This window comes from Elaeis guineensis, chromosome 5, assembly GCF_000442705.2.
Source record: "Elaeis guineensis isolate ETL-2024a chromosome 5, EG11, whole genome shotgun sequence".
In the NCBI taxonomy this organism is placed as follows: Eukaryota; Viridiplantae; Streptophyta; class Magnoliopsida; order Arecales; family Arecaceae; genus Elaeis; species Elaeis guineensis.
This window is the reverse complement of record NC_025997.2, coordinates 131,932,401-131,952,881: the sequence shown is the minus strand read 5'-3', so window position 1 is coordinate 131,952,881 and position 20,481 is coordinate 131,932,401. Positions and strand designations below refer to the sequence as shown.

Sequence of the window (20,481 nt, the reverse complement as noted above, 5' to 3'; positions counted from 1 at the left end):
TGCATAAACCCTTTAGGTAAGTGATGATACTGAAGGAAAAAATTTCCAAGAAGAAAACAAAAGATGAAAGTGAAGCAGTTCCTTCTTTTTCCATGGTCTTCACATAAGTTCCATGTCCATCAGATGTCACCATAGCAAATTTATGAAAAATATGTTCATGTTTTCTAGTTTTAGTTTCAGGTATCTCCATGCTCCTACAATGCAGAGTCCTCCAACGACTAAGTTCTTATATGACCCCAAGAATTTACCGGTCAGGTCTTAGCATGCAATTGGAATGATATCAAGGAGCCAAGAAAATCCCAAAAAGCCTATGCCATGTGCTAAAATAGACCTGGATGGGATAAATTATAGATCAGCCTCCTGAGCGTTCAGAGTAGCCTCCTGTTTTCATTTTTTTTTTTCCCCCTCTCCCTTCTCTTTCTCTTCCCACTTACTCTCCCCTCTCGTTATCTCCTTTCTCTTTCTGAGGAAAGCCTGCTCTCCTTGTATCATTTCATTGGCATTATTTTCTTTTTTCTAACAAAAAAAATTGCACTTACGGTACTGTCTATGCGAGCTAAAATTTCTGAAGGAGTAGCTACAAGAATAGACAATTAGTCCACATCCATATATCATAATCTTCAATTTGAAGACAACAGTTGGAACATTGTCTTGATCGGCTGTTGATTGATGAGCTATAAAGTTGGATGCGCTAGAATCTAGTCTAACAACATTTTTGGTTGCTTAAGATTGCCAGCCTTAACTTGGGTTTTAGGGTTTAGTACAGCTTCGTTAAGTATCCATCAGCAATTGGAGTCGAAAATGGTGTGCTGTTTGGGTTATCCAGCTCAGCTGGCATGGAGTAGTCCTGTCTCCGTAAATTATAAGCTCTTTCAGAAATTCCTTCTGACCATCATGTGCATTGACCAATAATGCTTCTGTTAAATATGTTCCAATATTCTCTTTTAGCAGTCAGAAGGAAAGCATAGATGTAAGGGAAATTTGGATCTCTGTCACTTTCATTCTGCATGGTACCATCGTTTATTTATTGATATTCTCTACTTCTGCAGGATAGCGATGGCAACTTGTCATCTGCAACCATTGGAACTTGATGTAGCTGGTCCAAGTTGCTGCCCATGTACACATCTGGCATAATGCACCAATTCCGTATCCATCAGGTTGTAAGGAAACTCTCCTCTCTCATCAATAATTTTTGACATCTTCCTATTCGCATGCATTCTTTCAAATACATGTTTAAGTTTGTATACGTTATTTGCATAGAAGCATTTCATCTTGATATTACCGTGCAAGTGTAATTATACATAGTGCTGGTCTCTTTTGAACTTTTCCAAAAAATGAAACTAGATTTTTCTTTTTTTTTTTTTTTTTTAATATAGCTAGATTGCAGGAAGAAGTGTGAATTAGCTTAAGTCATGGTAAAAAAGGTTGAATACATTGAAACTTGTAGGCAAGAACAATATTATGAAACAAAAATCATGCAGTTGGATGTGAAATTAGCCAAACAGGGCTGGTCAAATCCTAGTCTTCTTTAGGTTGATTCATTTTCAGCAACAGGATCATCACCTTCAGATGGATACCTTTACAGAAGCAATTTTTTGCAGCAGGCTTATCTGCTAGCGACAAATCAGTAATTCTTTTGAGAGAGAATGAACAAAAATTCACATATCTAAATCTTCAAGTCCAGGAAGGCTAACACTAAACAAGAAGCTGTGGCTAATGGATTCATGATTGTGGGGAGACAGATTGTGTAATGATAAACTCCTCCGATGTCTAAGAAGATACACTAAGGTACTAGGAATTGCCACCTCCTGTGTAGCTCTCTCAATATCATGAATATTGTTGGGGCTCATGATTGATGAAAATACTGAATGAAGTTTCTGTCGAGGAAAAGGATATTGGAGAACAAAAACGATGTCATATTGAGTGTATTAGCCAGGAAAACAACTCATCAGAATGCCTAGCAGAAGTTCCATATGTCATTCTGGTGAACTTAATAATTCTGATAGAATTTCTTTCTCCTGTGAACAGCTAAAAAAAGTATGAGCATTACCAAGAGGAACTCAAGAAAGGAGACTGGTTTCTTTTTAGAACATTATTCTTGACAGATACTTATAAGAGGAAGTTATTCCTTAATTTCTATTGCCCACCCTTTCCTTGCGATGTAGAGTTGGAAATTGAACTGGTTTTCACTACATTACAACTGTCATATTTGAAAATATTGGTAAGAAGAGGCTGAACAACCATATGCAATTCAGTTCAGACAGTGGCCCCGACAGGTGTACCAACTAAAATTCTAGATGAGCCATATAGAGTTTCCTCAAACCGGATGATTTCATTCTGGGATCCATAAGCGACCTGGGTGCGCTCATCAAGGTTGTTGATCACCTTGTCTAGGATAGATTTTGTGCCATCACTACTATATCCTCCAGCTTTCTCAATCAGGAACCCCAAGGGAGCACATTCAAACAAAAGCCTCAGCTTAGCTTTAGAAGTTGGAGATGATACATTAGTGAAGATGCCTTTCTCTTTTACAATGATCTGAAACACAAACCAAACAAAATATGAGCATGTGAAAAGCCAAAGAGTTCCAGTCCCAACCTCCCAATCAATGAGGCAGACAAGCTGATTAGCTTATTCTGATGAATCACTTTCTCACCCACTTTTTGTATGGAACTGATTAAAATCAGCTAGTTATGATATGAAAAGCTTACTTATAAGGGAAATGAGCCATATGTACCTGATCTCCAGAGTATATTACTGCTGATACGAATAAGTAACTATGATTTCCTACTAATGAGCAATATCACGCAAGTGATTTTATGGGATCCATCAACCGTTTCATTATAAGGTAGAATTGCTAATGATGGACCTTGATATTGGTTAAGGTTCATTTATCTTGTCAATGGGCTCGATGAAACAGACCATGAGATCTTATGGCATATTCTTGCTAATTTTTTGACTAAGCCTCCTAGTCTCAGAATCATTTGGCATAGTTCTTTGCTCGTCTGCATGAAAAGAAGATAAGCAATGTGAGAGCTATTACCTGATTGACATCTGGCACCATTCCTCCGGTGTAGCGCAATGTGTATTTCTCCCTTACATAGTAGTTGATCAGCTGCAGGGACACATGTTCATTAGTTAAACCTGGATCCAGGGATATTTTTGTTAAATAATAAGTTTCGGTGCCAGAAATGATATATGTATATGAATACCTTATCATAGGCAGGGTTATCATATGTAGCCCTTAGATTTCCAGGAGAGAACATCTTCCCTTCGCCAATGGATGTGGTGTCCTTGACATGCTGCCACTTGCCTAGACCATGGACCAATAGTTAGAAGGCCTGTCTTTATTGTTCAGAAACAGAGGAGACCAAAACCAACAACGTCGGATAAATCAGTTTTAATAAACCTACCTTCATCCATAAGAAGAAATTCATGGGTTCCAGGACAATCTTTTAGAGCAATGATATAAGTCGTACGAGGTCCATATATACCCATAGCTGCAGCAACTTGATCTCTTCCGGTCACACCCGTTAGTTTGTCACCAGGCCAAACACCAAATATCGTGCCAACAGTGAAATTTGTATCAACGATACTGGAACCATCAAGGGGATCAAAGGCCACACTAAAGCCACCTGTGTTTCAGAAGATTGTTACTACATCCATCTTTTCTTTGAGGGTGTCATAGCTGATTAGCTTGACACTTAAATATTATAAAATTCTGAAGCAAGTGATGACAAGATCAACATGAATTTGTCGAGGAATGAAACCAAACCCCAAAACTAGTGTGATAGTCCTATTATCTCTACAAGCTAATTAGAAGCTTAAGCTGTCAGGGAATGGATCAACAATGCGTATCATGTCTTAGTAATTATGAGTTAGGAAATGAATTCTTACTAAAAGTAAAATGTACTCATCATAGAGTTCTTACTAAAACTAAAATGAGCAGTCTACTCATCATAGTGTTGACTTTGGAAAAAGCCCGTGGTGAGGGCTATGCTGATATGAGGTACTGGAAGGCACCGTATGAACGTGTAGCCTTTTTACAGTCAAAAGTTCCACCTAACAATAATAATTACCTTAAGATGCGGGAGTGGGAGCAGAGGACTGCTTTGTTGGGGGGAGTCCAGTACTTTTACTGATTCTGCTTGAATTTGGGATTACCTGTTGACCTTTTTATGAATGTGTCGCACGTAGATGAGTTATTATTTTGAAGAATGGTTTGCGATCAGTACGGTGGTGGACTTTGAACTAATATGTACAAATAATGGAGCGAAGTAATATAAGATTTGGAGCAAGTGTCTCATGGAGGTAGAAAAGTAGGTGAAACGCATTCATTCCCGACCATGTAGGCGAAGTAACAGAGATTAGTACCATGTAATGGATCTAAAACAGTAGGACTAACACATCTATCATTACTATGAATATGTACCGCTTCAAACAAGTCATGAAAAAGAAATTCTCGTAATTCATAAGCAACAATGTTCAGTTTCATGCCTTCAGCTGCACCACCCATGTCTTGTAGCTCAGGAACTTCCTCAGAGCAAGCATATTTGCAAACGTGGGAATATTGCAGAGCCTGGAGGGGTTAGAATGACTCTGGTCAACCAAAAAAAGAAAACTTTCCAAGAACTGAAAAATGAACTATTAAGAATGGAAAATTAATGAATTATTTAGCAACTAGAATCAGGACTGTAGATGGAGAGGCAGTTCATTGTTGCTAACCTCAAAAAGTAGCTTGTTGGCAAGCAAGTCCACTGCAAGCTGTTCATCACCAAATGAGTTAACACAAGCAGTCCCACCACAAGATGCTGTCCTCACTTTGAAGGATATGGTCCTCAGCGCCTCTCCCATGCTCATCAGCAGCCTGATGAGGTTCTTATCTGGAGTTGCCTTCGTCAAGAACTCCTCCTGCAGCCAATAGAATCCTCAGCAACATGATGATGGTCTTCAAAAATCAAAATCTATTGAAATACAACTAATTTCAACGCATTACTCTAGATGAAAGTAAGTTTACCAAGCTATCTCCAATCTCACACTTGGTGATGAGCGAGGAGTTGCCGGCTCCCTTTGAATTTCTTGGTGAAGAATTTGACATCACTCGCAGAGATTCACCGAAGAGCGAACTCGCTCTGAGACCCTGCATGATTCGGATATATGTATGTTTCAAAAGAAAAGATTAAGAAAACGAAGATTGAGCTTAAAGTTTTGCACGAACTATATAGATCTATATGCAACTCCGTGTACCCTCACATGATTCCTATGCGATCGTGGGAAGGAAGGAGCGGAAGATGGTGCAGCCAACCGTGGGATACGCAATACATTGTGCGGGATTGTCCCGCGAGCATAGCTCGCTACGCCAGTCTCCATTTTCATCAGCAGAAGAAGAAGAGAAAACCGGGATCACGGAGAGTGTTGGTGGAAGTCAAGTTGTACTCTTAGTTATCGTTACTTTGCTCGGGAAGAGCTCCCAGAGGGGCGGAGGCGGGGAGGGAGAGACAACCCAGATAAGCAGTTGTTCCTGCGGTGCCATGTGTCGTGCATTCAGATAGCGTTACAGGGTGAGGCTAATGCTCATCGTTCGTTGGATTGTGTGGTTCTAGAACGAAGCCATCAATAGGGCCAACGGCTCTTGGTGCCTTGTTTAAAATTTCTCGTACGCCAACCAGGAAAACTCGCCGAGTAGTCCTGATCCTGTGCGGCACATGTTAGCATTCCAGCCGTGTTTGGCACGGCAACATGATGGACGACAACCGTTTCTTTCTGAGGCCACCGCGGCGCAAAAAAGATCCAAACTCCGCATAGCAAATGTAAAGATCTTGTACTCAACTATCGTTTCAATTTTGAATTATTCGCACGGAAACTTTGGAGCTGCCCTATATCTAATATATAGACCTTGCCATACCGTGGCGTCGTACCGGACCAACTTAGCCGCTGTTATATTATCTTAAAATATCAAGAAAAGAAAAAAAAAAATGAAAGAAAGAAAGGAAAAAAGAACCATAGCCCCAGCGCGCTTAACAGATGACAAATCCAGTATCTTGCTTGGTCTAAAATCATTGTAGGAAGACATACCGTGCTGGTTGGCCAGACTTGGGGGCCATAGACGCAGGCTTGAGTCGACAAAAGTCTGTGGGAAAGGCCCAAGTCTGAAAAGTTTGCAGCCTTCGCCCCGCTTATTACAAATCAGGGAATCATTGACCATCTCCCAGGCCCACGCGACCGACTCACACTCGCTAAGGCGTTCCCCGTGGCGACCATCGCCACCGATGTCGTCTTGGTTTTCCTTGTACAGTGCCTTGTTCAGCTGATCCTTTATTATATGTTTTTCATGTAATATTTGTATATTATTTTCTCTCTCATTTTTTTGGTTGACCCCAAGCGGGCGGAGGGATACAGGATACCCAAATAGTCAGTCTTTGAAGGGGTTATATGTAAAATGTTCTACTTTCCCAATAAATCCAGGAGGCGGGGCGGGGTGTGGGATTGGAAGAAGGAAGAGGGGGGAGAAGAGATGATGGAGAAAGCGAGGGAGACCCTGTCCCTAGGAGCAGAAGAATCGGAGCGGGTAGCGAGCCTGGACGTCCGGCCGCACCGCGCCGGAGACGCAGCCAGCTTCTACGAAGGCTTCGCTCTCCGGGGAATCCGGGTCGACCGCATCCAGCGCGGATCCCTCTCCTGCACCTTCAAAGTCCCTCCTCGACTCACCGTGAGTTAGTAAAAAGAGGGAATTTATGAGAATAGAGAAGCCCCTTCTTGCCTTTGTTGTTTCCATATTATGATTTTTTGACCAAGTGTTCGATAATATTTCACTTATCTGCTTGTTTCTTGAGATCAAAATTTGGCCTTAATCTGGTTTTCATGATCCAATATGAATTCTATATGATACTCAAATGGATCTTTCCAGGCCTTCAGTTTAAGTTGCTCGATTTATAGGCAGACCAGATCATTAGATTCTTTTAACAAAATTTTGCAGGATGTGAGTGGAAACTTGTCAGCAGGCGCCATAGCAAACCTGGTGGATGAGGTGGGAGCGGCTGCGATACATGCTGATGGTCACCACATGAAGGTCTCGGTCGACATGTCCATTTCGTACATGTCAACTGCCAAGGTCGATGTAAGTTAGCTTTTTGTTTTGGATTATTCATTCTTTGTACCAAAGGTTCTTGCTGATATGAAGAAGTTTCCTGACCTTGAGGATATGATTTGAGACGGCAGACTTTTCTTCAGTATTTGATGAAAAAATTTGTTCGAACGTCTCAACATAGAGCAATCCAATTGGTGTGCTTGTGGCAGAATTCCAGAATTCATATATAAAAACTAGTAAATCAAGATCTGAAGGGAGAAGAGAGAGACTTGGAAAATGTTACAAAAAGGAATTTAGGGCTTGTTAGGTATCATTGTTGTCTTTTGTATTTTTCTTCTACAAATTAGTGAAATTCCACATAGAGATTAATGTTGCAGATAACATTTTCACAAAACTACTTCTATTCTTTGCTTTTATTTTCACTGTTTTTTCAAAACAATGAATCTTTTCTACCAAAAGCTCTAAATGTTTTACAAACATTTGGAAAAAAAGAAAGAAAGGGAAAAAAAAAAAAAACAAGAGAGTTTGGTCATACATACTATTCAGTCTAATTCCTTTTGTTCATACATGTAACATATTGGTCCCCAGAAGTTTCAGATGTTTGCACCATGGATATGAATTATTTCTTCAAAAGTCATCTGAATTCCTTGTTTTCTCTCCTTGTATATCTCTTCCTCAAAATTTCATTGGCGAACAGGATGAATTGGAGATCACCTCAAGTGTTTTGGGGCACAAAGGAGGCTATTCTGGAACCTATGTATTGTTGAGAAACAAAACAACTGGAGTGATTGTTGCTGAAGGTCGACACTCATTGTTTGGTAACCTTAAAAGCAAGATTTAGGTACGTGCTTTGTATCTGATGCACTTTTGAGCTTTGCATGAAGCAGTTTGTAGATTCAAATGGACATATTCAGCGGTGTTATGGATAAATCATAAATAAACTAAAGTCTATTTAAGCAAATGTGAAATATCATAATTTCTCTTCTTTCATCACATTATTCGATTCAAGGTTTGCCAAACTAGTACTAGAGGGAGTACTGGCCAGCGATCGATTCTTCATGGTATGGGCCCACATCATGTTGTTTTGTGACATGTCAAGACAAAGAGAGCGGGAGAGGGACAGGGAGAGGGAGAAGGAAAGAGATGAAAAGAAAGAGATAGAGGGAGGAAGGGAGTTGAGAGAGGGAGGGGGAGAGAGAAAGGACCAAGAAGCCATCGTCATTAAGGGGGAGAGAGGGAGAGGGAAGGGAGGGAGGGAAAGGGGTGGAGAGAGAGACCTTAAGGTTTAGTGGCGGAAGAGGGAGAGGGGTGGAGAGAGAGACCTTAATGTTTAGTGGCGGAAGAGGGAGAGGGAGAGGGAGGGAGATGGAGGGAGTGAGGGGAAGAGAGAGAGGAGGGAGGGAAGGGAGGAAGGGGGGACCTTGGCAGCAACAGTGGTGTCGTTCGGCATCATTGTCGAGCATGATGGTCGGAAGCCCTTAGGATTTTCAAGGGAGGGAGATGGGCGATACTTTCAATTGAACAAAGAGAAAAAACAGCGTAGTGGGGCAAACGAATATATGCTGAACCGGTTTATTGAATTGTGTTGGTAGCCGACTTACTTGGTTTAGCATGCCTCGAACCAGTCATTTGGTACAGTTCCGCATATCTTAATAAGATTGACTGATTCACAAAGATTCTTGTAGATTTCAGATTTCTCAAATTGTATTTTTAACTGCCATAAAGGTTATTTTGTAATTTTTGCAAATTGTCTGATTGGGATTCGTAATTTGAGATTCTTTTAAGTTGTTTGATTAATCCCACTTTACAATAACCACGGTGTTTTCTTTGCACAAGAAGCCTTACTCATCTATTTGGAATTTGCTTTGTGTTTCCTTCTTTCTCTATTCTCGTCAAGATTTAGATCTCCAGTCAATGCCCTCACTTGATCTCATATAATTAAATTTAAAAAGGAAGACTCTGTAGTAACTAAATACCCAACCTTGATAGCTGATTTAGTGGCATAAAAGCTGAAATACTAATCCCTTCATGAAGTAATCAACAATTCTGATCTTGGATAAAGCTTTCGTTCTGAAAGTTTAGTCCATTCTGTAATTGTTCTTTTCGAGTCTTCATTTTGTATAAGACTATCAATCTAGAGGTATCACATATTTCTCCAAGTGCAGCTTGTAATCAAATCCATGAACAGAGGAGGATTTCTAACGTAAGAAAATTGGAAAATCATTAGTAGTCCCCGTTCCCAGAACTTTAGTAGCAGGCAAGGATTTGTACAGCAGAGAAGAGTTTGTTCATGATATGAATTTCATATATATATAATTGAAGAATATATTGGTCACATCAGCAATAACTATTATGAATAACTTGCACACCACCTGTATGTACTGCAGATAAATCTTTTCCCAGATATTATCCAAATTAAACTGGTTACCATCTAGATCATCTACATGGAAGAAACTTCTTTCGATCATGAATCCATAAATGAAAAAGGTAAATCAAATAATCTAACAACAATGAACTGTTCCTTTTCTTGTGATAAGAAAGTTGAACTATTGTATGATGAGTATAAAATTCCAGCAATTGAGTTGGTAGTTGGTATGTTTATACAGCAAAAATACAGTGTCTGAAGCTTTGCATAGTTTTCATTGGAGTAAGTTTTGCAGTTATTTTGATGATTTAGCTACATGCCTTGCTGATGCGTCTTCTCTCAGCACTGAAGCCTCTAGTTTGCAATATTACTTGATTTATCACTTGGCAGCGGAGCATCTGGACTGAATGCTCGAGAGCTGCAACTGGCCGTCATGTTTGTATCCACTTCTGTCACTGCTATATTTCCAGCAACAAAGTGATGTCGTGCTGCAGGTTTTATATTTCTGTGGGGAATGCAGCAGGATTTTAGAATTGCCTTATTCCTGTCTTAAGATCGAAATGAAAGGTTAGATATAGATTAATATGGCAATCTTTCTCTCAATATCGGCATCTGCAGAAATTTAAGGTTTGGCGTATGCTAATAGAGTAACTGCTCTCAGTACCATCATTGGCATCTGAAAAGTTATTCTCCAGGTTTATAACCTCTTGTATGCTCTTGGACTTATGCTGTTCTATTGTTGGAAAACCTCAACGGGAATATGCCCATAGTTTTATAGCTCCAAGCAATTTTTACTGGTGCAGAACACAATTCATAGGTGCTTCTCTTACATATTTCTTGTGTAAATTTCATAAAATATTGTAGATGAAATCCACATTATCATGTGATGCATGTGGGTATCCTTCAACGAAAGGAAGGATGTAGACTTTGTGCGGGCACCATGGTGCGAATAGCAGAAATAAACCTGCATCGGAGTTAATATGGATAGATTTTGTTGCTTGGGCAAAAAAAAAAAAAAAAGGAAGAAAGGAAGAAAAGAATACCACGTTGCATGTTCCAGGGCCATCTTAAGACCTTGCGCAGCTCAAGGGTAAATTATCCGGATGCTGTTTCATCGGCTGGAATAATTTGACGACAAGCATTAAAAAAAGGAAGAAAAGAAGAAAAGAATACCACGTTGCATGTTCCAGGGGCATCTTATGACCTTGCACAGCTCAAGGGCAAATTATCCGGATGCTGTTTCATCGGCTGGAATAATTTGATGACAAGCATATCCCGGCTGCTGTAGAAACATTTTTTTGACTCAAATCTTAGAAGGCACAGCTTGGATCGAACAACTTTATCCATCTGGATTACAGGAATCGTTGATCTGGCGCTTCCTATTCAGCCCGTTATGCCGCTGTGCTGCATTGGCGCACCACCAAACACCAAGCCTGTTTTCTTGCTTGTGTCATCTCGTGTTAGCCTGCTCTTGCGACACAGGCAGCAGCCCATTCCTTGGCCGGTTAGCCTCGTAAATCTCTGAAATTACAAACAAGCTGGCGAGCTTCGCAAACAGACATAGCGGCTTTTCTTGTGATTTTTTTTCCTTCAGCACATATTATTTGCGAGCCTTTCAAATTTTCCGATACTTACACCAGCTACCAGTCAGCGCGACAAAGAACAAGGTCGTCCCAGAGACCACTCCGTCCCTCTTCATCGCTAGCCGGTACGAGCCGTTCCGCTATCGAGCTTTTCTCCCTCCCATCTCTCGCCCCGCTCTCTCGTCATCCAACTCCAGCAGAGGGACGAGACACTCCCTCTCCCATCAATTCTCGATGGGTAAAAACTCCCAAGCTCTGCTACATCCATGGAGATTTCCAAGGAATCAGTCCCACCGACGAGTTCTTGGGGGTTCTTTAATTCCAGAGAGCGAGCCACAGAAACCTAGCATCCTCAGGGTGATTAACTCTGGCTCCCTGCAATGCTGATCGGGTGGTGATGTCGGTGGCGATAGTTCCGCTCTCCCAGGCTCGCGGAGGGAGCCAGTCCTTTGCCGGCATCGTCCTGGTACTTCTCTTTTTATCTTTGTTTCGTGGTATCTTTCGGATTATGATACATGGAACTAAGGTTCTAAGGACTCGGATTTTGTTCATCTTGGTGATTCTGGAGGGAGCCAGTCCTTTGCCGGCATCGTCCTGGTACTTCTCTTTTTATCTTTGTTTCGTGGTATCTTTCGGATTATGATACATGGAACTAAGGTTCTAAGGACTCGGATTTTGTTCATCTTGGTGATTCTGGATTAAATTCCTGCTGTCTCTTTATCTTTTAGTTAGTTTAACCTTTAACTTACTTGAACCGTGACTATGTTGTTGATTAATTGTTCTTTTCAGTGGCAGTAAAATGTAGTTTTCCATCTCCACTTTGATGTGTTTTAGTGTTGCTTTCTGTTCTCTGATTGTGTACCGGCTCCTCAGCGCAGTCATCCTTCCGTTGGGGTTATCTCATGTCACCCATAATTTGAGGAGCTCTAGTGGATTGTTACGGTGCCAAGATGGTCATGGCACGGGGTGTGACTTTCTTTCTTCTGGTCGATGGCCACATTCCTTACTCCATGGGATGCTGAGAGTTCTTTATGAGCTCTACTTGCTATGCGAGTTTCTTTGGGGTGTTAGAAGAAGTGGCACCGCCTAGTATGAACAACATTGTCCTAAGGTAGTGTCTAGACCTTCACTTTCTTTTTTTCCCTCTGAACTTCAATTGCTAAGCTGCTCTGTATTATCAAATACATGTTAATAATCTGAGTATATGAAGAAGTTCATCTGAGCATGATTTCTCTTTTCTCTGTGACAAGTTGTTGAAGTTGTTTAAATTGGACTTCTCTATTCATGGTTTCCTTAAACAGAATGATCCAGAGCAGTTGGACTTGGTGTAGCTGAATTTCAGCTCGGTGGTGCAATTGGGCAATTGATTTCCCCTATAATCATGTCACAATCTGGCATTTTTTGGACCTTATGTACTATTTGGATTGTTTGGTTTTCTTTGGGTATTGGTTTGGCCATTTGCAACATCAAGTACTCATGATAGACATCCTCAGACATCAAGATATGAATTAAACTATATTGCAAGGAGTTGAAAACTTCCAACCCGTCGCATTGAGGAACCTGAAAAATCCAGAATGATTCCCCCTTTCAGGAAATTACTTCTGAATATGCCAACATGGGCTTTAATTTGTGTAAATCCTATGCACAGCTGGGTAAATTCAATACACCCTTGATTACAATTAACTTTAGGATCAGGCATTTCAATAAATAACCTGTACTGGCATGATCATGATGGTAGTCTTCGGGTATGTTGCCAATGCTGAGTCAGACAAGCTATTTCATAATGGCATGAGTGATATTTCCACTCAAGGAATTATGCAGGTACTTTCTTTTAGGGAGTGAATCAAAGCATTGTCAACAAATAGAAACAAATGATGTCCTCTTACTGCTTAAACTGGTTTCTATTCTTTTATATCAGAAACAAAACTTAGGTAAACAATGGTATCCTTCATTCTGTAGCTTGTAACATAACAAAAATGAAAGACATGATCAATTTTTGTCTGCGAACTGTGGTTTAAGTGCTTTGACTATTGGAAGTGGAGCTGCTTTTCCTACTTTTCATACTCATGTTGTAACTATTTCCTATTTGCTTCTCTGAAGTTGATTCACTTTATCGGTCCTGAGATTGCTCTTCTTGGCTTGAATGTGGCAAGAAATCCTTTTGTAACTTCTTATTGGCTTACAGCAGCTGTTGGTTTTGGTTCTTTTATCCACTCTTGTTTTCTGAATGTCCAGGTAGGTCAATCTTGGAAAATTTCCCTGTTGAATTAAGAAAAGGGATCCAAAACTTCTTGCTGTGCTGCTTTCCTGATTCCTTTTGCATTATCAGGAGATAGCCCCACGGTATGCTGGTGTCCTACATGGTACTAGTTTATTTTTAATGATCTTAATATTTCTGCTAAGCATCAATCTGCTAAATTTCACTACTATTTTTTAGTTACTTCTTTCATGACTGATTTATGTGATATGGGTAATAGGAATGTCAAGTGTTGCTGGAACTTTGGCAACCAATAGAGGAACCATTGAAGCAGGTTTCTTTGTTGAGCGAATGGTTGCTTGCATGGGCTTTTTATGCTTACATCACTTCTATATTTCACTAGTGCACTTTTTTGGAATTTTTTGCCACTGGAGAGCATGCTAATCTCAATGGAACTGGTTAGTATCTCTGAGACGGTATTATTTCTGTTTGATAAAAGTATGTGTTGGTACTCATTTGTAGTATTAATAAAGAAGTTTTAGCTCTATCTTTGACAATACATACAAAATCAATACATGCACATATGGTGACTTAAATGCTCATCCATCACTATTTACAATCTAGAAAAACCATGTCAAATTCATAGTAGTTGTTCTTAATTGGCCTTTTACAGGGCATGGCTATTAGAATGGTGAAAATTCAGAGGTTGCCTTCCGTTAGATGAACCTACTTGCTAGGGGTAAATTAATGAAATATAGCAGGAAAAAATAGAGTGAATGCGTCTAGTATGGTTCTCCCAACGGTCTAGCTCTGCAGGATCTACCTTTCCTAAAGTTGCTCGAGTGGAGGTTACTTCCGTAGTCTATCGGTCATAGTTTATAATTTGCTGGTTGGATTCTGACATGAGACTTTTGTTCTGTAATCCACATAAAATTGTTATACTATTTTTGCTCTGACATCTTCACCCGCTTTTGTGATCCATAGGCTCCTAAGAGATCTTATTTAAAACCTTCTTCATCCACATGGAACAAATGGTTATGTCTTGAACGAATTTGTATTTGTGGCATTTAAAGTTCTATTTACTTGTAGATTATTAGGCAACATTTTGAATTTTGAATAGAGAAGAGATCCTAGGATCCATTTCTATCTTTGTATGGTCATGGTAGGCAATATTTTAAACTTTGAATTTTGAATTTTGAATAGAGGAGAGATCTTAGGATCCATTTCTATCTTTGTATGATCATAATCATTTGTTATTTCTTTCTACTTTTGTATGATTACAAATGTAAATCTATTGTATATTTTTAATTACAAATATAGATGATCTCTTCGTCATATTGTGTGAGAGAAAGTTCTCACAATATTTTCTTTTCAAAATCATATTCCTACATTCAAATTTTTACATGATATCAGAGTGAATCAATTCATCCTCTTCTGATTAGGTCTCTCACGACAAGATATTGCCGATTTTCCTTCCATATGCGGCAAGATTTCTTTACCGGTGTTATTATCTTCTTGGCAAGTGATTGCCGAACTATTGCTTGTCAACCTCCATCTTCTCACCATTGATCATATCCACCGAGATCGATCCCATCCAGGTTCCACAGGTCATGAGGCTCAGTGCGGCTTATGATTCATCTTTCCCATATTACATCTCATCTTTTGATAACATGGGCCATTGCATTGTTTCTTCCATTCTCACCGAAGTTAAGTACCCCAACTGACGTAGGAAAATGCTCACAGCCCTACGTGCTAAGCAGAAGCTTATTTTCGTAGATGGCTCGCTCCAGCAACCAGCAGATGGATCATCCGATCAATTTCTGTAGGATACTTGTAATTCAATGGTCATGTCATGGATCTTGAGTTTTGTTTCCACAGAGGTCTACAACAGCATCTCCTTCATGGATAATGCTCGAGCCATCTGACTCGACCTTGAAGAAAGGTTGTTATAGCCAAAAAAAAAAAAAAATAGGGGATCAAAAATCGGGAAGAAGACTCCCGGTAGGAGTCTTCTTCTCCGACGAAACCCAAGCGAATCAGGAATCCTAGGACCCCTCGGAGTCCTAGGACTCTCTATAAGAAGACCCCCTCTCTTTAGAATCGATCCATCGACTCTTTCCCCTCTTTTCCTCTCCGATTTTCCCGAAGAAGAGCCGCGATCCCTTGCCTTGTTCTCGCCGTGACTGCTCTTCGACGAGGCCACCGGAGGTCAAGGTAAGTTTCCTTTTTTTTTCCTCTTCCTTCCTCTTCCTTCCGTGCTCCTGTGCGCGGCTGCCGGCGACGAGAGTCGCCGATTTTCGAACGGGAAAGAGACCCTGTTTTTGAGCTTTTTTCTTTGGATTTTCCGGCGCCGGCGATCGGAATTGATCGCCGGCCACTCTCCTCCGTGACCGGGGGGTTGGCCCCCGTCGGCCGCCGACCTCCGCCATGGCGGCCATGGCCCGAACGGCCGATCAAGGCCGGAGGACCAAGGGTCCCCTGTTCCGGCACGGGAAGAACCAAGAAAAAGAAGAAAAGAAGAAAAAGAAGAAAAAGAAAAAGAAGAAAAAAGAAAAGAGAAAGAAGGAAAAAGAGAAAAAGAAAAGGAAAGAAAAAAAAAAGAAAAAGAAGAAAAAGAAAAGAAGAAAAAGAAAAGAAAAGAAAAGAAAAGAAAAGAAATAATAATAATAATAAAAATAAATATATATATATATATATTTATATATATATATATAAGTAAGTAAATAAATAAATAAATTAATTAAAAAAAAAGAAATTGATGAGAGAGAGAGTTTCTCTCTCTTCTTTCAGTCTGAACCCTGACTTTCTCTCTCTGAAATTGGACTTTCTCTCTCTAAAATTTTCTCTCTCTAGTTTGTTTCTCTCTCTCTTGATGGATTTCTCTCTCTAAAGTTATCCTTCTAGGATTAGCATAGGGGAAGGCTTCATCTGATGATTCTGATCGAGTTTAGAGACGAGTCTGATTTTAAGCGAGATTTTAATTTTGGGATTTGTTAGATTTAATTTTGAATTAAATTAATGTAAAAATATAATTTTGGATAATAGGCACGGAAGAATCTCCTAGAAGTTAGTCGATCTGTTCATTCAGTGCTCCGTGAAAGGTAAGTAATGAATCATCTTCTCGAGATATTTTATGTTTATTCTGAAAATAAATAATTATTCTCTGGAATTATGCATGATTTATAAAATTATGTTTTGAAAGAAAAGTGCTTTTGAAATGTTATGGTACGTCGATTTATGCACATGTTCAGTAAAATATTTATGATATATTATGATACAAAGTGTTTTGATACAGATCGGATTTATGCTCTCGGTCTAACTATGTTTCAGTGGGCCCCGTCAATGGGGATTATACGTTGGTATTTGTGGACCCTGCCAGTGGGGGTTGTGCGCTGGTGTTTGTGGACCCTGCCAGTGGGGGTTGTGCGCTGGTATTTATGGACCCTGCCAGTGGGGGTTGTGCGCTGGTATTCTGTGGACCCCGTCAATGGGGGTTAAACGTTGGTCATAGTCAAGGCTGTTGAGTTACGAGTGTTTTGAATCGAATCGGATTTATGATTATATTATATGTGAATATTTGAAAATATTTGATCAGCATGAAATATACTCTTATGTTTATTGCAGCATTATTCTTGAAAATTATATAATATCTAAATTATCTAGTTGAGATATTTGTTATTTACTGGGCTGTCTAGCTCATTACCTTTCTTTCTATTTTTTTTCAGATTCAGATAATTAATATCGAGCGTGGGACGAAATATTGGGACAGAACTTTTAGAAGCGAGATTAGCATTGTCAACTTCAATTGAACTTAGATCTATTGTTTTTATTGTTAGCAAAAAATTTTATTGGATGTAAGACATTTGATTTAATTACTTGAATTTCAGTTGAATAATAATTATTTGAATTTATTCCGCTGTGATGCATTGATATCGTGATGAGATGTCTTGCATGCTTATGGAGAGAGTTCTTAATGAGTATGCGGCGGTTGCCGCGACCCTCGATTCACAAATCTCGGGTCGGGGGCGTGACAATTAATATGGTATCAGAGCATAAGTGGATAAATTATGACACATAGAATTTGACATAGTATGAGCGTAGGTGGGTAAACATTAGGAATATTGGGACGTTAGAATATGAGCATCATAATAAACCCATCCAAACAAATAGATAAATGAATCTAATAAGGTTTTACTACTACAAGGTTACCATGCCTCCCCGTAGAATGACAAGAACTACTCAAGGAATTGCAAGAGAGACATCACAACCACGGGATGGTAGCACTCCCCATCTGACCAGTGGCACCCCTCAGGAGGAGGGAGTCGTAGATCCTAATGGGAGTGCTTCGAGAGCACGTCAAGAACCAGATATGGCTCAGTTAATGCAGACCCTAATCAGGATGGTACAAGCACAACAACAAATACAGCAGCAAATATTTGAACAACAGCAGATACAACGAGATATACAACAACATCAGCATCCACCACCACAACATGGAGAGCAACCAGTACAACGGAACAACATTTCAGAATTTAAAAAGCTTGCTCCTCCAGCTTTCAAGGGGACTACTGAACCTTTGGAGGCTGACAACTGGATAATGGAGATGGAAAAAGCCTTCGCTGTCCAAGAGTGCCTTGATGAAGAAAAGATTCGATATGCAGCTTATTTACTACAAGGAGAAGCATACAACTGGTGTCAGCGACTACAGCGCAAGCATGAACAAGACGGCGAAATACTTACCTGGGAAAGATTTCGGATTGCATTCTATGATCAGTATTTTCCTCGGAGTATAAGGATCCAGAAAGAGCAAGAGTTTATTTATTTGAAGCAAAAGGGTATGAGTGTGACTGAATATGAAGCAAAATTTACAGAGTTAGCAAAATTTGCTCCGAGATTAGTGGATGGTGAGCAAGAACGTGTTCACAAGTTTGAGATGGGACTGAGAACTGAGATTCGAAAACAAGTGGTTCCATATGAATTGACAACTTATGCAGATGTGGTAAACAAAGCACTGATAATTGAAAGAGAAGTCAATGAAGAACGCATGGAAAGAGAAAGAAAGCAAAGAAAGAGAGCACAATCAAATGATACACAAGGGCAGAATAATAAAAACATCAAAAGATCAGCTAAGGGAACAGTAGACAATAAGACTCAACAGATTGATGGTGAGCCATGCTCCAGATATGGCAAAAATCATGCAGACAAGGATTGCTATTGGAATACCGGTGCTTATTTCAAATGTGGTCAGAAAGATCATAAAATTGCTAGCTGCCCGCTAAATACTGAAAATCAAGCTGGCAAAGGAACTCATGAAGGACAACATAAGGGTGGCGGACAGATTTCTAAAACCCAGGGAAGAGTTTATGCGCTTACTCAACAGAATCCACAGGCTTCCAATACAATGGTGACAGATATGAAAAATTTCGAGGACGAAATTTCTTTTTAGGGGTGAAGAATGTTATAGTCAAAAAAAAAAAATAGGGGATCAAAAATCGGGAAGAAGACTCCCGGTAGGAGTCTTCTTCTCCGACGAAACCCAAGCGAATCAGGAATTCTAGGACCCCTCGGAGTCCTAGGACTCTCTATAAGAAGACCCCCTCTCTTTAGAATCGATCCATCGACTCTTTTTCCCTCTTTTCCTCTCCGATTTTCTCGAAGAAGAGCCGCGATCCCTTGCCTTGTTCTCGCCGTGACTGCTCTCCGACGAGGCCACCGGAGGTCAAGGTAAGTTTCTTTTTTTTTCCCTCTTCCTTCCTCTTCCTTCCGTGCTCCTGTGCGCGGCTGCCGGCGACGAGAGTCGCCGATTTCCGAACGGGAAAGAGACCCTGTTTTTGAGCTTTTTTCTTTGGATTTTCCGGCGCCGGCGATCGGAATTGATCGCCGGCCACGCTCCTCCGTGACCGGGGGGGTGGCCCCCGTCGGCCGCCGACCTCCGTCGCGGCGGTCATGGCCCGAACGGTCGATCAAGGCCGGAGGACCAAGGGTCCCCTGTTCCGGCACGGGAAGAACCAAGAAAAAGAAGAAAAGAAGAAAAAGAAGAAAAAGAAAAAGAAGAAAAAAGAAAAGAGAAAGAAGGAAAAAGAGAAAAAAAAAGGAAAGAAAAAAAAAGAAAAAGAAGAAAAAGAAAAGAAGAAAAAGAAAAGAAAAGAAAAGAAAAGAAAAAAAATATAATAATAATAATAATAAATATATATATATATATTATATATATATATTTATATATATATATATATATATTTATATATATATATAAGTAAGTAAATAAATAAATAAATAAATTAAAAAAAAAGAAATTGATGAGAGAGAGAGTTTCTCTCTCTTCTTTCAGTCTGAACCCTGACTTTCTCTCTCTGAAATTGGACTTTCTCTCTCTACTTTCTCTCTCTAGAATTTTCTCTCTCTATCTTGTTTCTCTCTCTCTTGATGGATTTCTCTCTCTAAAGTTATCCTTCTAGGATTAGCATAGGGGAAGGCTTCATCTGATGATTCTGATCGAGTTTAGAGACGAGTCTGATTTTAAGCGAGATTTTAATTTTGGGATTTGTTAGATTTAATTTTGAATTAAATTAATGTAAAAATATAATTTTGGATAATAGGTACGGAAGAATCTCCTAGAAGTTAGTCGATCTGTTCATTCAGTGCTCCGTGAAAGGTAAGTAATGAATTATCTTCTCGAGATATTTTATATTTATTCTGAAAATAAATAATTATTCTCTGAAATTATGCATGATTTATAAAATTATGTTTTGAAAGAAAAGTGCTTTTGAAATGTTATGGTACGTTGATTTATGCACATGTTCAGTGAAATATTTATGATATATTATGATACAAAGTGTTTTGATACAGATCGGATTTATGCTCTCGGCCTAACTATGTTTCAGTGGGCCCCGCCAATGGGGATTATACGTTGGTATTTGTGGATCCTGCCAGTGGGGGTTGTGCGCTGGTGTTTGTGGACCCTGCCAGTGGGGGTTGTGCGCTGGTATTTATGGACTCTGTAAGTGGGGGTTGTGCGCTGGTATTCTGTGGACCCCGCCAATGGGGGTGAAACATTGGTCATAGTCAAGGCTGTTGAGTTACGAGTGTTTTGAATCGAATCGGATTTATGATTATATTATATGTGAATATTTGAAAATATTTGATCAGCATGAAATATACTCTTATGTTTATTGCAGCATTATTCTTGAAAATTATATAATATCTGAATTATCTAGTTGAGATATTTGTTACTTACTGGGCTGTCTAGCTC

The 20,481-nt window shown here is 39.8% G+C and overlaps 2 protein-coding genes across 30 annotated transcripts; one reads left to right on the top strand and one right to left on the bottom strand.

The window, feature by feature from the left end:
• Nucleotides 1–2,060: 2,060 nt before the first annotated feature.
• LOC105046280 (sedoheptulose-1,7-bisphosphatase, chloroplastic) lies at nt 2,061–5,536 on the bottom strand. 2 transcript variants are annotated; one of them, XM_010924833.4, is made up of 8 exons: nt 5,254–5,536; nt 5,018–5,140; nt 4,726–4,911; nt 4,498–4,579; nt 3,414–3,635; nt 3,213–3,313; nt 3,044–3,115; nt 2,061–2,538 (listed from the first exon to the last, which is right to left on the bottom strand). In XM_010924833.4, the coding sequence occupies exons 1-8, from the start codon at nt 5,374–5,376 to the stop codon at nt 2,257–2,259; spliced, it is 1,191 nt and encodes a 396-aa protein (XP_010923135.1). In that variant the 5' UTR covers nt 5,377–5,536; the 3' UTR covers nt 2,061–2,256. The 2 variants fall into 2 exon arrangements, with proteins under 2 accessions (XP_010923135.1, XP_010923134.1); XM_010924832.4 differs by having other exon boundaries at nt 5,248–5,533.
• A 718-nt stretch (nt 5,537–6,254) lies between these two features.
• On the top strand, nt 6,255–19,297 carry LOC105046283 (uncharacterized). Of its 28 annotated transcripts, none has more exons than XR_003801009.2 (6): nt 6,425–6,709; nt 6,977–7,117; nt 7,785–7,928; nt 11,914–12,146; nt 13,271–13,378; nt 13,513–13,779. XR_003801009.2 is itself a non-coding variant. In XM_073258680.1 (6 exons), exon 6 carries the CDS (start codon nt 17,407–17,409, stop codon nt 18,676–18,678), a length of 1,272 nt encoding a protein of 423 aa, XP_073114781.1. In that variant the 5' UTR covers nt 9,843–11,501; nt 11,604–11,632; nt 11,914–12,146; nt 13,271–13,378; nt 13,513–13,690; nt 16,958–17,406; the 3' UTR covers nt 18,679–19,297. The 28 variants fall into 28 exon arrangements, 25 of the variants coding, with proteins under 25 accessions (XP_073114796.1, XP_073114797.1, XP_019706283.3 ...); XM_073258680.1 differs by lacking the exons at nt 6,425–6,709; nt 6,977–7,117; nt 7,785–7,928 and adding exons at nt 9,843–11,501; nt 11,604–11,632; nt 16,958–19,297 and having other exon boundaries at nt 13,513–13,690; XM_073258679.1 differs by lacking the exons at nt 6,425–6,709; nt 6,977–7,117; nt 7,785–7,928 and adding exons at nt 9,843–11,501; nt 11,604–11,632; nt 16,958–19,297 and having other exon boundaries at nt 11,909–12,146; nt 13,513–13,690.
• The last annotated feature ends 1,184 nt before the right edge of the window (nt 19,298–20,481 follow it).